General features: G+C 39.4%; 1 protein-coding gene across 2 annotated transcripts in view; it reads left to right on the forward strand.

Annotated features, from left to right (window-relative positions):
* Positions 1 to 17,479, forward strand: part of Sema5a (semaphorin 5A) — a 359,154-nt gene that overhangs the window by 283,454 nt on the left and 58,221 nt on the right. For both annotated transcript variants that reach the window (XM_021208315.2, XM_029543945.1), the window contains 2 exons: positions 1,359 to 1,457; positions 2,899 to 3,112. In XM_021208315.2, coding sequence (XP_021063974.2) covers positions 1,359 to 1,457; positions 2,899 to 3,112 — 313 coding nt within the window. The remainder of the gene's footprint in view (positions 1 to 1,358; positions 1,458 to 2,898; positions 3,113 to 17,479) is intronic.

Below are 17,479 nucleotides of genomic sequence, written 5' to 3' on the forward strand. Positions count from 1 at the left end.
TACCATGTGGACAGCTATGCAGTAGATGTTATAGTCCTGGTTATCCTGTTAAAACTGTAACTTCTAGTACAAAGAATGTCAAATCAGTGAGTACTGAATGGAGCGGAGCTTCCCGTCACATGACCCTATTTATTGACAGCTCTCCCTATGTTCTCCCATTAAAACAATGTTCCATTCTCTTTCCTTGTTCTTCTGCTTCTGTTAAGTAGCCACTTGCTAGCACACCCATCACTGCTATGGAGATACGTGCTCTTTGCTGTGAGGGCATCTGTAGGACATTCCTCAGCCCAAGGTTCCTCCTCAGATATTCTGAGCAATACTTCCCAGCAAGTTATACCCTTACTTGTAAAGGAGTTAGAAGTTGTTTATAGACACTTGCTATGTATTTAATGTAGTTTTAATATGTATTAATTATACCAAATGGGTTTCATTATAACACTTCTGTGAGTGCATATATTACACTTTGATTAGTCTGAGCCCATAACCATCAACTTGTTCCAATGTGTAGTTGCCATATGCAACCTTCTGTGTGGGAAAATGTTACATCTACAAGATATTTATAAAAGGCTTGTAAATTCTCTTTTCTTTTTAGAATTTTTTCTCTTAATTATTGATATTCTTATTATGTCATTTCCCCCTTCCCCTTTTCCCCTCCAAATTCTCACATATACCTATCCTTGATCTAACATTTACCTATCCTAGTTCACTTCCAAATTCATGGCCAGTTTTTCATTCACTGGTGTTACATATCTATGTGTGTCTGTGTGTCTATGTGAGTATATTCCTAAATACATAAATACAACCTGCCCAGTCCATGTAATGTTACTTGTATTTATGTTTTCAGGACTGATCATTTTGTATCAGATAACCAATCAGGCTGCTCTTCCCTGGGAAAACTATTTCTCCCTTTCTCAGTATTCCTTAGTTGAATAAATCTCTTTGCATAAGGATGAGGTCTCGTGAGCTTTTTAAAGCAGCTAATGCTTTCATAAACGGCATCAAATGAGTTGATCTTACTTATTTTCCTGTATGTATCCAAAAAAATCTTGACATTTGTAGTACAGTTCAAAATGAATTCATATTCATCAAAAGAAGGCACGTGTATGGAAGATATAATTATATACACATTTACCTTTGTCAATACGATCTTCCGAACAAGTGACTGGGTATAGACAGTCTACAGAGCCCTTATGTCAATGGGTAAAGCATAGGGTTAACAGCTTTCTTGCTGCCTTTAGTCAACATTTGGAAAGGGCTATTTTTTTTTTCTTTGCCTGGCAGACACAGTATAACCATACTCACTATCCCTCTTGGTTTTAGAACTTGTTAATGAGCTTCTTACACTTTTGATTTTTCAGGAGGAATGTCAGAACTACATACGAGTGCTCTTAGTTGGCGGGGACCGGCTATTCACCTGTGGGACCAATGCCTTCACACCTGTTTGTTCCATCCGCTCGGTATGTGTCCATGTTGAGCTTTAACAAACTTACTCCAGGAGCAGCCAAGCATGATGCTTTTCAAAGCCCCTTTGTAAAAATGTTTCTGTTTAACAATGGAAAGCACCTTTGCAGCATTGCTGCATTAAACAACTATCTCTTGTGTTTGCTGCTAATCAACCAGGACTGTCATTTATATAAAAAAGCAAAAATTAATTGGATACTACATATTGAAGGATGCTTTGAAACTGTTTCAGTCAGCATTTTCCCAATGAATGGCCCTAAGAATCGATAATAAATGCATATTTCTTCCTTATTTTCATAGTGGTAGAAATGTTATCAATTACTTAAGTGCTATAAAGTCACAACTCGTATGGGAAGAAAATATCTATAAACTGGATACAAGGTATGCCAAAAATCAAATGAACAAATTTCTATAAGCAATGCAATGTCACAACTGTTATTATAGATGGGGACTTGTATCTTACTTGTCTCCCTGTAGAAGCCTGGAAGAGCCATTAGACATGCATGCTATCTTCTTAATTCAGGATATTAACTTAATCTTCTTTGAGAAATATAACTAGGAAACACCATTATGTTAATTTATGGGTATTACAACTCCTCTTAAAACCTTAACTTATCATCTAGGCTTAGTGTTCATTATTTTAAATTTTAAATTCATCCTCATCTATGCCATGAGGTTGGTATTTGAAGGGAGGGGGTTCTTTTAAAAGGAAGACCCTGAGATTTAAAGACCTGATGTAACTTCCCAAGGACTATGTTTTCATCAGCAGCGAAGAGGGTGAGCCTGCTTTTCCTGCACAAACCGTCTTCACTATTTGTCTAACTCATTTAAAAGTCAAGAACCAAATTGAAATTGAATCTTGTCAAAATTCTCCAATACAAAAGAAGAAAAAATAAAGCTGTACTCGTGTTTTATTAGATAGCAACCAGAATCTTGTGAGCCAATTGATACTTAACATACATGCAGATTTCTCAGGACTAAATAGGAAGTAAGAAAAATATAAGAAATGTGTACTGCACGGTAGAGAATATTGACATATGCTTATCACTAAATATTTTAAGGACATCTTTTGTTGTCAGATTAATAACATGAAGATAGTTACTTTTTATGTTTCACATATCTATAAATATTAAACTTGGATTCTTCATTAAAATAGAAATCAATTGACATTCACATATCCTATGGCAAGACCATATATATAATAATCTTGCTTTATACTGTATCACTAGCATGATTTTCTGCAACCAACAAGGATGGATTCTCTGGCCAAGATTATAGAGAACTGTTCTCATATAGTCAGAGTTATGAAATGTTTTCGTCTCACACAGCCCAGAGCATGCATGGCACGCATGTGTCTAACAGTGGTAAAATGGTACATGAGCGCATTGAAGGGGATTTTTCTGGATTAACTGGTTTTCTTCTCATCTTCACCCACAGTTAAGTAACCTGACTGAGATCCATGATCAGATCAGTGGCATGGCCCGCTGTCCTTACAGTCCCCAGCACAATTCTACAGCCCTACTCACTGCCAGTGGCGAGCTCTATGCTGCTACAGCCATGGATTTCCCAGGGCGAGATCCAGCCATTTACCGAAGCCTGGGCTCTTTACCTCCTCTTCGAACTGCACAGTACAACTCCAAATGGCTCAATGGTGAGTCTTTGAGTCGCCCCTGAGCCCCACGTTGTTTTGTTTGTTGTGCTTGGTTAGTTGTTGCTTAAAACTTGAATCGCATTTTATAAAGAAAAACAAAATCTTTATCTTCAAGGTATAATGAATGCATTTAGTACTGATAAATAGCAGTACATTCTTTAGTACTCAGAGGAGGAGTAGCTGCTCCAACAATGTAAGCCAGGATAATAGAGCCAGTAGTGTTAGCCGATATGGACAAGACCATCCATCTGTGTTCTACTATTTCTTCTATGTGTTGCTGTTTAAAATCTAGGAAGTTGAATGCTGGGTCATAGACACACGTAGGCTCGTATATACTATTCCTTAATGTCTACTTAATATATTTTGAACAAGAAATTAATATATGACATTTTCAGCAGTATAAAGAACCCATTTGTTTCCAGTGTATGTGTCTATCACTTTGGGGCAAGCATCTTCAGAATTTAAATCAATGCATGGAGAGTTCATCAGGACCCAGATCTTGTCACTTTAGATTCTGCTATCCATAGCTTGCAAAGTTGGTCCTAAGAGCTTCCATGCTCAGCTCACAAATGCAAAATCAACGCTGTAGTTTCTGACTTGTTTGCAGTTGTGGCAACATCACCTGGAAGAAGTACCACACTCATGTCCATTTCTCTTTTAAGAAACTGAAAATTACGAGGAAGTACTAGTCAATTACAAGCAGGAAACAAAACCCATGTTAAATAAACAGCCAGAGAATGGACAGAGGCAGCTGTACGGATACGCACGGCTGTGTGAATGTCCTGTGCGCTCTCAGTCATCGTCACTGTGTATCTGAGTGTATGCTCATGTGAATGTTGCCCCACACACGAGGGCAGGGTCTATCCACGCTGTGGGATTCATCGCCTGAACACTCATGTGATAGTTTGCAGAAGGCGAATCATGATGGTTTTGCTAGTATAATGTTGCAGAAAATATTAAAAAGAACCGCATGTTCCTGAGCCACCCAGCTACTCTTTGCCCTGACGGTGGTCTCTCTGCCTCTGTCTCTATTTAGCCCCAGCAGTGACAGATCGAGGTCCTCCCAGCTTGATTCGCTTGTCTCGGTGCCACCCATACCTTCTCAGCCACTTACCTCCAGTGGTTAGTTGTCACAAATCCCCTTAACCCAGTAAATTAAAACTCTAGAAGCTTATCATTAACCAGTCAGATTTATATGCCAATAAATTCTCAATACGCAAGATACCTACACAATAATTTCAGAAAAAAAATTGATAATGATACAAGCTGCCCACCAAGATTAGACAAATTCTATCCTTTATGATATTTATAGCTACCGATGGCTATTTGAAGCCACGTGAAGTCAGGATCATCTTCCTCTTGTTCCATCTTCCTTCCGCCCCTGTCTCCTCAGTCTTGCTCTCTCTGCAACTCTTAGCTCGACATCCCTTTTCCCTGTCCAATCACAGGTCTCCTGCTGCACCAATATTTCAATTAATCGGACAGGGAAAATCCTGCCACAGTGTAATACTTATTGTTTTGCTATTTCAAGATCTTCAAGGATTGGGTTGCCTTATGCCCAACACAAATTATTTATGCAGGTATACATCCTCACCTCATTGAGGCAACTTTTGTGTTCAGATAATTCTTTGTTATGGGAAAGGTATTGTCTATGTGGAGATTGTTTAGTGTCATCTATGATCCCTGCCTACTAGATCCTAGCAGTATCCCCACATCCTTAACTTATAAAAAATAAATGCATACATTCTCAAATATTGCCCAGGGGGAGTTGTCTCCTTTTGAGACCTACTGCTTTCACTTAGGCATATCATCATCCATCCATCTGTCTGTGTATATCTTTGTATCTGTCATCTACAGGTCATCTATCCATCTTTCATCTTTCCATCATCTGTCATCTGTCTTCCATCTATCTTTCACGAGTAATTGCTAAATAATGCAGTCAACCCAAACATCCCAGTCTGCCTTTAGAGTACACTCATAGAAAAACCTAGGCTACCACCATTGAGCCGACAGTAGCCTTGCTGACGTACTGTCTGGCTAGAGCAATGGGAATGTTTTCTGAACTGAAGCAGCACCTGGATTTCCCTCATTAACACCCCTCCTTTCGAACTCATTTCAACTCAACCCGCCTATGCCCTGTAAATAGTCCGCTGCTCTCCCTGAAGCCTGTATTGGTATATCTTAATGTTGTTTTTCTATGTATCACCAATTTTCACTGACTGAGCAGTGTATGCGGTTGAAAATCCACTATTTTCTTTTCCTTCTGGCTAACTGCTTTGATCTGAGTCTTTCTTCAAATATTCCCTTCTCCATGGACCATCATCCTGACCATATTGTTTAAAATTCATGTCTCTTGCTCTCTAGTCCTCATAGGCCTTTGCCATGTTCAATTTTTAACCTTAGTCACTATATCCTTTTACCATCTTGCTTCTGCCTTTGAACAAAAGGGGCATCTGTCAATCATTGGAGTGAAACTCCCTTGTACACTGCTTTCTTTTACACTTGCAGGGTATGTACTTGGGTTTGGTTGATGATAATTGAGTAAATGAGTTAGCAAATGCCATAATCTGTGTTCTAGAGGTCACAGAATAAAATCTTACCCACAACCTATATGAAATATGTAAAAGGCAACTCTGTCCCAAAGGTGGGGCCCCCATGAAGGGATTAGTGTCCTCTTAAGAGAACCACAGTGAGGAGAGCTGTCTCCCCTCTTTCATCATTTGAGATCTGTGAAGTTGGAAATAAATTTTCATTCAACATGAAGCATGCTGGATTGGCAGTGGCCAGCCCCCAGCCCTTTGAGAAAGAAATCTCTGCTCTTTATAATAAGCAAATTGGTATTTTTTTTTTCACTGCAATCTGAATGGACTGGAAAAAAAATAAAAAAGGATACCTGACTTTTTTGTTTCCCTCTTTAGTTTGTGACTCTCTTGAGGGCAAGGGTGAGGTAGGATCATCTTTGTGGTCTTAGCGCCTTAGGTTCAGTCAGTGCTTATTGAAAGAGTAGGAGAATAGAGCATCTCTTAAATAGAATAAATAGTGTTGTTACATAAGGCAAATATCTCGGCTGTAATCCATAATCATAAAAACAAAACAAAGCAAAATAAAAAAAAAACTCAAAACAAAACCAAGAATTGTATGTTTCACACTGACTCTGGATCCAAACATTCACCCCCAGCTCATCACCCCCACTTCAGCCATTGTATAATCACTTATCAAAGCCAGTGTAATTGATGGACTAGCATTATGCCGGCATCTGGAACATTCAATTGTGTGTTTGAAGGCGAACATAATTTTCAAAACCAGATTTTTTTCCATTGTGCCAAAACCTCTCTTAAAACAAATTTATGTGTTTAGAGAAATTTCTTAACAGCTTTAATGCATTAAAACATTAGTCATTACTAACCCTTATTAAATGATTACTGTAAGGCAGGGCAATAAATGTTTAATAGCCATAGCTCAAAATAGAAGCTGTAAAACTCGCCTTCATGAAAGTGACAAGTCAGACTGAGGAAAACAGTAAATCTATGAAAGAAAGAGGTGAGGGTGTGTACAAGACAGCAGTGTGCAATCGCATTTGGAAGCTGAGGCGACTGTGTGTTTGCATAGGACATGGCAAACAAGTGCCTTGAGTGAACTTTAAAAATGCACCATGAGCTCCGCGTGGACGGAGTCGTATTAGCACTCAGGGACTTGCTTGTTTCCTCATTTGAGGAACCATTTGCTTGGCTGACATGCAAATTCCTGAGCTCCCTTGAATATAAGATTCTACCCATGGTTGCCTATGGAGGACTCACTTGAGATCCACAAACATCATCATAATACAAGAATCATGTTCTGTGATCTGTAGCACACAGAAGTACAGTGAAATTTTTAATGTTCCTCCCAAATCTTGTTCCTCAGCAAGATGGATCAGGATGAATATGCTATGGAGACTTGATTTAATGTAGTTTGGAAATTCTTACAAATTATATATTATCTTTATGGTGTGTGTAAAGAACTTAGTAAGTTCTTTTTACGTATAATCTGCCTGTTGGCACAGCTGCTGTAGTCTTGTTACCATACAAGGTACATGGGAGAATCTCAAAGACTGGGTAGAACACTTCACTTAGAAGGGACACCCACATCCAACTCATTAGCAGTCTTCCCTGCAGTCTTCCGAAGGAGATCCTGGCCCTCAATACCCAGATGACATCGTGACTACACCTAGTGAAGACCTAGGATTTAAATACAGATTCCACTTCATAGCTCGCACCCCTTGCCTACCACATGCTACCAACCCTCTACGTGTTTAGACTCATGTTAGGCTATACTAGCATCATACCGAGACTGTTCCTTTTCACTGATACATATATCTATGTGCAAATCTGTTATGGGAGAGAGCCATGTGTACTTTCTGAAAAGGTTGATAATTTTCCTTGTTGTTGAACCATTGCAAAAAGGATGTAATGAACTGAAATTACCCAGCCAGAGATGACAAGTCGGCAGAATGATTTAACACAGCCCTTTATGGGATGTAAGAAATCAATTTTGATACTGCTTTTTGAAATTACATGACATTAACGGAGCACCGAGTGTCTGAAAGCCCCGGAGCCATAGAGTTCTCATGGTTCTCTCAGGAGTTTCTGTACTTGCCAACAAGTCACTTAGAACCTGAGAGTTTTGATTTGTACATCTCAAAGGAGATTGGGTGATAAATTGCAGTAAAGGCACAAACTGTGCACCGATTTACATGGAACTCCACATTAAAATCCACACAGGAGGAGAGACATCTGCCTCTAGAGAAACTATGTAGATATTTACTAGTGCTGATGTAAATTAGAGAAATGTGCCATGCGCATTGTCTCACAATGCTCACCACTTCCTAGTGAGAGTCTTGCACTCCTCCTCTGCTGGCTCTTAAGATTGCTTCCTGTCTGTCTGCCCGGGATCCTTTTGTTGACCATCTTCTTGATCCAAATCCTAGTTATCCCTGTTTGTAAGATGCACAGTTCTGTTTCTCTCCCTCTGTTGAGCATGTGTTTTCCCCAGTGGATGGCTTCCAGCTTTAGTGCACTCCTCACGGTCTATGAGAGACAACTCACTCTCTGTGGTTTTATCTTTATTCGTCTTGTTTGTGCTTTTCTTTGGACCCAATCAAACAAGGAAACAGAGATAGAACCATCATATGGTATTACTTATTCTCTTGTAGCTTGTCAAGAAGAAAAATTGATAAAAATAAAATACAGTGTTGCTGCAGAGATTGTCTTTCAAATGAATTTCATGTGTTTTTTTTTATATATATATATATATATATATATATATATATATATATATATATATCACATTCTAATATTTTTCATTATATTTTAATTCAACTAAGCATTGCAATTAAAAATCAATCATATATATAGATAGATACTTAGATATAGTAGAGATTAAATTATCACCTGTTTTGGAAAAAAAAAAGTAATTCTAAAAAAGCCAAAAGAGCATCAGAAAAAAAAAAAAAAAGCATTGCAACTAGAAATGTCCCTCTTTAAAAGTGCTTAGACATACTTAGAAAATGAGCTCTAGCTAATGAACCTGGAGCCCTGAAGCTTGGAGGATGTGATAAGCATGGTGGTAAAGCAACCAGAGGCTGCACCGGGGCTGAAGGTTGACAGTGAACACCACCAATGGCTTTGTCACTTTGAGAAGGAATATCTAAGCCAAGTTCCCCTAAAGCTAGGGAAGTCTAAAAGGGAACAGCTCTTCTCTAGATGACTGGGCATGAGTGTGTGTGGTTCCCTGCTAGTAGGAAGGTGGAACAGACTGTAACTTACTCCTTTGGGAATCCTTAAACCCCTGTAAACAATGCACTGTACCTGATTGTGCTCCCCGACAATGCTTTGCAGCTGGTCGATTTTCCACAATGGCTTGCAGCTGGTCTTACTCTCCAACAATGCACTGAAACTGTTCATACTGCCCATAATGCACTGCAGCTGGACACACTCCCCACAATGCACTGCAGTGGGTCATACTCCCCACAGTCTTGTGGAGAATAGTCTCTTGAACCAGTGCTTCTGCTTTCTTTCTGCCTTGCCTTCTGAGAGTGGGTGGTCACATGACTGTACAGGATCATCAGGGTTATGCACACTCTGTGCTTTCACACTGCCTCCTCAAATCCCACAGAAACCTGAATATCTCTGCCTTTCAACTCTCCATTATTGATTATTAGACTGTCTTGGTTTTCTGCCCCAAATCTTATGTCCCAACACTGGCTCCATTCCAATCTTGTCTACCCTCATGGTCTTCTCTCAAGCTGGTCCCTCATTTGAGCATTTCTCCTACCCTTGGTCTGTGGTCCTTTCTGACCTCACTCCTGCCCTTCCCTCTCCTGTTTCTGGCTACTGCTGTAGATATCCAGGGTCCTAGTCACCATTGCAGTTACTCACTGGCTCTGTCTTGGTACATTTGCACTGGTCCAGGAAATGGGCAGGGTCTATCTGTTTACCAAGGATCCAATGAATACCCAGGGCAGTATAGGAGCTGTTCAGTGAGCTGGTGAGGGGGGCATGCTACAGATGGCATAGAAGGCTTTGTGTACAGCACAGTCTCTGTATCCATATTGTCCCAGAGTAACTGGAAGCAGTAGTGCCCTAATTTCCTATGCAGAATGGAGGAGGGCTGCCATGTAAACAGAGATGATCCATTTTCTGTTGTATGTGTTTCTTCAGTCTATATAATGAAACAGTTAAAACTTTGGTTCTGTGTTTTGATTATTGCCAACCAAGTGCTTGGCACTTGGCATGCATTTCCTTTGAATCTCACAGCTATACTTAAAGTGGTATATCATTATTGCCATTCTAAACCAGAGAAAATAAGGTCATATAAATTAAATAAAAGTTCATACAGCCAGTAGATGGAAGTATTGAGCCTTGTATACCTATACCTCAGTACTACATGTATGTGAAACACATGAACCTACATCGCACGTGCACACAGAAATGTGTGTCATCTATGGAAAAAATCTATCTGGGATCTAGTTGAAATCTTAGGAAAATGTCTATGGTCACTCATTAAGGGTTAAGGGACATTTAATTACTTTAAGTAACATAAGTACCTACGTGAAAGTGGGTGTTATAAATAAATACCTAAATGAAGTTAATCTTTATCTTGAAAGTTTCTACAAGACATTTTGTTATAGTTATGACAAAGGAAACATAGTGTGGTGGGGCTAAAAGGTATAAATATGGAAATAGCTTCATTGTGACACTTATATATTAGGGTGATTTGCTCTTTGTCATATGGAAAGAATGTTTTCATTAATGTGTTTTCCTAATAGTGAAACAGCCTCCTGTTGGTAAAACTCAGCCTAGATGCATTTATGCTTCTCAGACCCTGATCATCTTGAAGCATAAAACATGCGGGATGGGTTTGATCATTCATTGTTAGTATTATTTGAAGTTCTGTCAAAAACAAATTAATGTGAAAGGAACAGGAAGCACAAAGGATGAAGTGAAAGCATTTGCCGTCACTTACTGTGATCTTCCTAAGTGCCAGCCCTTCAGCACACAGTCCCTCAGAGGATATCTTCAGTGCTCTCGGTACACATGTGACAGGACATGGCACTTGCCAATGGTTCAGTCCAGAGCAGAACTGTAGCGCACATGGGCTCCATGCCCAGTCATGTCAACTTTGATTTTCGAGAGCATTTCGCAAGGTAGTCTTTTCAAGTGATTTTTTTCATGGATTTTGATTCTAGTACACATTGTATAAACTTGAAACATTAGGGTTCTTTCATGTCTTTCTTGGACATTCTCATTGATTCTGTGTCAGTAACTACCAGTGTAGCAGCCCCCAGATTAACTCATTTAACAATATTACATTCCCTTGTTGATGCTTTGGGCACTAGAGTAGAAAGAGTAGATTGAGAGACTTCACTCAGATGGTTGCTGTTTGATTTTGCAGGACAGACTCCTCTCTGTGGCTTATTTCTGGCATCCTCTCTTCATGCACATGTATTCATGTTGAGAGTCACTTCTTGGTGCTGCCAACTGCACAGTCATGGCCAGTCTTCATCAACTTTCTTTTTTTTTCCAATTTTTATTAGGTATTTACTTCATTTATGTTTTTAAATGCTATCCCCAAAGTGCCCTATGCTCCCCTACCCACCCACTCCCCCTTCTTGGCCCTGGTGTTCCCCTGTACTGAGGCATATAAAGTTTGAAAGAACAAGGGGCCTCTCTTCCCAATGATGGCTGACTAGGCCATCTTCTGCTACATATGCAGCTAGAGACCCGAGCTCTGGGGGTGCTGGTTAATTCATATTGTTGTTCCACCTATAGGGTTGCAGACCCCTTCAGTTCCTTGGGTAATTTCTCTAGCTCCTCTATTGGGTGCCCTGTGTTCCATCCAATAGTTCACTGTGAGCATCCACTTCTGTGTTTGCCAGGCACTGGCATAGCCTCACAAGAGACAGCTATATCAGGGGTAATTTCAGCAAAATCTTGCTGGTGTATGAAATAGTGTCTGCGTTTGGTGTCTGATTATGGGATGGACCCCTGGGTGGGGCAGTTTTGGGATGGTTTTTATCCTTTTGTCTTAGCTCCAAACTTTGTCTCTGTAACCCCTTCCATGGGAGTTTTTGTTCCCAATTCTAAGAAGGGGCGAAGTCTCCACATTTTGGTGTTCCTTCTTGAGTTTCATGTGTTTTACAAATTGTATCTTGGGTATTCTAGGTTTCAGGGCTAATATCCACTTATCATTGAGTGCATATTATGTGAGTTCTTTTGTGATTGNGTTACCTCACTCAGNATGATACCCTCCANATCCATCCATTTGCNNAGGAATTTCATAAATTCATTGTTTTTAATAGCTGAGTAGTATTCCATCGTGTAAATGTACCACATTTTCTGTATCCATTTCTCTGTTGAGGGACATCGCAGTTCTTTCCAGTTTCTGGCTATTATAAATAAGGCTGCTATGAACATAGTGGAGCATGTGTTCTTATTACCACTTGGAACATCTTCTGGATATATGCCCAGGAGAGGTATTGCTGGATCCTCCGGTAGTACTATGTCCAATTTTCTGAGGAACCACCAGTCTGATTTCCAGAGTGGTTTTACAAACTTGCAGTCCCACCAACAATGGAGGAGTGTTCCTCTTTCTCCACATCCTCGCCAGCATCTGCTGTCACCTGAATTTTTAATCTTAGCCATTCTGACTGGTGTGAGGTGGAATCTCAAGGTACTTTTGATTTGCATTTCTCTGATGATTAAGGATTATTGAACATTTTTTGAGGTGTTTCTCAGCCATTCGGTATTCCTCAGTTGAGAAATCTTTGTTTAGTTCTGTGCTCCATTTTTTAATGGGGTCATTTGGTTTTCTGGAGTCTGTCTTCTTGAGTTCTTTATATATAATGGATATCAGTCCCCTATCTGATTTAGGATTGGTAAAGATCCTTTCCCAATCTGTTGGTGGCCTTTTTGTCTTATTGACAGTGTCTTTTGCCTTACAGAAGCTTTGCAATTTTATGAGGTCCCATTTGTCAATTCTCAATCTTACAGCACAAGCCTTTACAGTTCTAGTCAGGAATTTTTCCCCTGTGCCCATATCTTCGAGGCTTTTCCCCACTTTCTCCTCTATAAGTTTCAGTGTCTCTGGTTTTATCTGGAGCTCCTTGATCCACTTAGACTTGACCTTAGTACAAGGAGATAAGAATGGATCAATTCTCATTCTTCTACATGATAACAGCTAATTGTGCCAGTACCATTTGTTGAAAATGCTGTCTTTTTTTCCATTGGATGGTTTTAGCTCCCATGTCAAAGATCAAGTGACCATAGGTGTGTGGGTTCATTTCTGGGTCTTCAATTCTATTCCATTGGTCTACCTGTCTGTCGCTATACCAGTACCATGCAGTTTTTATCACAATTGCTCTGAGTACAGTTTTAGGTCAGGCTTAGTGATTCCCCAGTGATTCTTTTATCATTGAGAAGAGTTTTGGCTATCCTAGGTTTTTTGTTATTCCAGATGAATTCGCAAATTGTCCTTTCTAACTTATTGAAGAATTGAGTTGTAATTTTGATGGGGATTGCATTGAATCTGTAGATTGCTTTTGGCAAGATAGCCATTTTCACAATGTTGATCCTGCCAATCCATGAGCATGGAAGATCTTTCCATCTTCTGAGATCTTCTTTGATTTCTTTCTTCAAAGACTTGAAGTTCTTACTATACAGATCTTTCACTTCTTTAGTTAGAGTCACACCAAGCTATTTTATATTTTTTGTGACTATTATGAAGGGTGTTGTTTCCCTTTCCCTAATTTCTTTCTCATCCTGTTTATCCTTTGTGTAGAGAAAGGCCATTGATTTGTTTGGGTTAATTTTATATCCAGCTACTGCACTGAAGCTGTTTATCAGGTTTAGGAGTTCTCTGGTGGACTTTTTAGGGTCAGATGTATACTATCATATCATCTGCAAATAATGATATTTTGACTTCTTCCTTTCCAATTTGTATCCCCTTGATCTCCTTTTGTTGTCTAATTGCTCTGGCTAGGACTTCAAGTACTATATTGAATAGGTAGGGAGAAAGTGGGCAGCCTTGTCTAGTCCCTGATTTTAGTGGGATTGCTTCCAGCTTCTCTCCATTTACTTTGATGTTGGCTACTGGTTTGCTGTAGATTGCTTTTATCTTCATCAACTTTCTGACATTTGTTGCATAATATTCTGTAATCTGTATTTCAATGTTTCACAAATATGAGAAATGACAATTTCTCCACTCCCATATTTATATACATGCTCACATAGAGCTATGTTTCTTCACATTCTGAATTAATCAGCGGGAAATCTCCTATTCATCAGTTCTGATAATAATGATGTACAAATGATCTCTCAGAGAGCTCTTTCTAATATCCATCAGAGACAAGACAGCAATGCCCGATTTATAGCTTGTTCAGTTCCTTCAACAATGAAGTTTGCAATGAATCACACTTTAACAAGAGACAAAAATCAAATAATGGAGGAAAACAGTGTACATCTTGTGATTGTTTTCCTGGTGAGATTGGTGTCCTCTTCTTCCAGATTTACATCTATAAACACAAGATATTTGACTGCCCGTTTAATGGTTATTTTGGTATTTTCATTGCTTTTGGAAATGCAGCATGATGCTAGATGAGTTTCAAAAGTCCTGCTTTCCAAGATCTGGAGCTTCCTGATCTAGCAGCTGGTCACACAGGCAGGGACTGGTCATCATGCCAAGGGTCACAGTGGGGCAGCAGGGCTTGTTTCCAAATGGACTTGGTCCCGATTCCAGCCTGTCCATACATTGTAGTAAACTGCAGAACAACAACTACTACAGGCTCAACCCAAGTTCTGTTTTCTCAAACAAGAAAGAAAGGGGATGAATCTGAGCATTTCTACTGAAGAGTGTCAGTGGCTTTCAGTCTTAAGAAGGCTTTCTATGGAAGAAGGAAGAAGCTATGGGCGAATGTGCTGACCTTACTATGGGAAACCTGCATGAGACCTGTGGGCCAGGCACTGGGAGAGCACCGAGTGGTCAGTTGTGGATGTCCCATTTATACCTGCAGCTCTGTTGTTGCTTACATACTCCAAACTACATTCTTACTAATTAGTCCCTTGACTACTGTGACCTGTGCTCCCTTTTGTCCTTAGAGTTTGAACCCAGGTCCTTTTACTTTTGTAGCAAGTGTTCTTCCCTACTGAGATATCTGCTTGGTCCGCTGATCATATACTAAGGAACTGATAGAATATTATGTTTTGCTTTATTCTCCTTTGTTTTATGGCATTTCTTTTTCACGGTTTTGTAACTATGAATGAATGTGAAGGCCCTAAGTTTAGACAGTCTGTTTTGGGGTTTCTTCCCCGCGCACAATGCTTGCTTGTGAACTTGGCTGAGTTATTAAACCCTTTAGCATCCTTCACTATAAAGCAGCACCTGTAACACAGCACCTGTCTCTGTTTCTTGTGAGTTTAGCAGCCCAGAGCATAGCTCACAGAATAGTGCACGAATGAGTTCCCCTCAGAGTAGAGTTATACTCAAATGGAAGAAACAGGATAGATCTCTTCCTTCGTGAGAATTCTCCTACTCTACCGTTATGATGTACTAGAGATAGATAACACATTTTGTCATATATCTGACCCCGCAGTAATGGCAGAAGTGAGTATGTTTGATAAATGTTGGTGAGTCTGCCTCATGCTTTCCAGTTGAGTAGTGTGAACCTCAGCCCCAGGCAGGGCACATACAAGGGCTCTCTACATCTTGTCAGGTTTATTTTTAACATTTGTTCTTAATTCTGTGCATATGTGTGTATATGTACACACATGGGTACCTTGAACCTGGAGTTGTAGGTAGTTGTGAGCCTCCTAATGTGGGTACTGGAAGCCAAGCTTAGATTCTCTGGAAGAGCAGTGTGAGCTTCTCCCTGTGAGGCCATCTCTCCAGCCCTAATCTTTTCCAGTTCACAAGGGGTTTACTATTGCTATTGATGCTGTGGGTGGGAGTTTTGCCTATTTTTGGTATAATCCCACATTGTAATCTGACCATGTGAACCTGGGTACAGGGTACATTCTGAAATGAAGCTATGCATACAGATGACTCGTTTCTTGAAACACTAAGTATAGTTTTGCCATTTGTCTTTGATTTTGGCATCTGTTTCTGTAATAGTTCTCTCTTGGAGATTCATAATTAGCATTACTTTAAAAAAAAAAATCCCTCAGTAGTTTGTGTGCCATACAGACACCTGCCTTAGTGAGTGTCTCTCCAGGATCCTAAAGTGCCCAGTAATTGTGTATACATCTATCATCATGTCATGCTTTAGTGCAATTTAGTTTGTTGATTCCTAGTGTATCTGCTTCAGGTTAAAGCATCAGTGACCTAAAAACAAATGTTTGGTGGGACAGAAATTAAATCATTTGTCGGGCTTTGTGTGTATGCTTTTATTTACTTAATTAGCCTAAGGGTGATATGAATAGCTGAAGGAAAAGCAGAATAGATATGCTAATTTTTGTGTTTTTATGATTTTAAAATGTGAAGCTGTGTTAAGACATTTTTGATGATAGAGAGATGATTGAAAATTGGTGACAGTTCTCCTAGACATGCTTACAGTTGGGTCAGTGTTAGTGTTGTGTTCTGACTATTCCAGTTCCTAGGTGAGCTTGTGTGTGTCCTATTAACATTGAGGGCTTATCTTGCTTGCAAGGCTATTCTCAGTCATCCTCAATAGAATTCAAACTGGTGCAATCAATCAAATATTGTCAAGTACAAGGCCAGAGGAATTGCCCCATAACAAAGCAATTGACCCTAAAAGTGGATCCTTGTAGCTACAGCTGCTGTGTCTCTCTAGTAACTCTGAACATAAAGGTTACTGCCATGATTATCCTAATTACACCATAAAATTCTGATGTTTACTGAATGAATTGAGTTGCCTTGAAAATAAATAAAAGAGAGGTCGAACTGGTTTCTGGGGTTTTTAGAGATAATAATTAAGGCACAGAAGTGTGTGAAAACAGCTCTTCCATTATCATTAGGCTCAATACCAAGTTAAGAAGTGAGTACTCTAGGTGCTATGTGTAAAATTCTGATTCCTAAATTCCTAATAAGCCTGATGCTTAAATCATGGCTTCACCATGATTTTAGTATTTCTATATTCTCATATTTCCACTGATTATGAGACCATAATGCTTCCAGACTCTTTCAACACTCATTTTCTCTCACCATGGATTCCCTTGGTGACCTAAAAATCAGAAAACTAGGCTTGATTGTCAGTTACCGGGTCACCATAGTAACAGTGGATGCTAAAGCTAATTCAGGGTATCAACCTTGTGGTTTGTGTTTTTGACTCTGTTTTCATCTTCAAAAAATTATTTTTAGGGCCCTAGTGAAAGCACATAAATTATGTCCAGTAACATGCATGTGTACATAGCTTTAATTGTTATGCTCAAGTGTTACTTTAGAGTCGAGAATTCCCCCAAAGTATTCAGTCCTCTGGACCTTATTTTCTTCCTCTCTTTCTCACATATAAGGAAGGATTTTCAAACAGTTGAACACATATTGATCTGTGAACGTGTGCTACTTTCTCTTTGGTTTGTTTTGTCTCATTTTTAATTTATTTTCTTCTCTTTTAGGGGATTACAATATACTTAGGTCATTTCCCTCTTCCCTTTCCTCCCTGAAAACTCTCCGATAGAACACTCCTCCTTCTTTCAAATCCATGGCCTCTTTTGTCATTAATTGTTATTACATTCATATGTGCAAATGTATATACCTAAATTCCTAAATAAATTCCTAAATGGCACTATTCCCTTGTGAATTTGAGTGCAGACTTAACTCAAGATAACCAAGGGAAGATCACACTGTTGATCTCTTATTAAGACACATGCATGGAAA

Source organism: Mus pahari, chromosome 11 (genome assembly GCF_900095145.1).
Source record: "Mus pahari chromosome 11, PAHARI_EIJ_v1.1, whole genome shotgun sequence".
NCBI classification, from domain to species: Eukaryota; Metazoa; Chordata; class Mammalia; order Rodentia; family Muridae; genus Mus; species Mus pahari.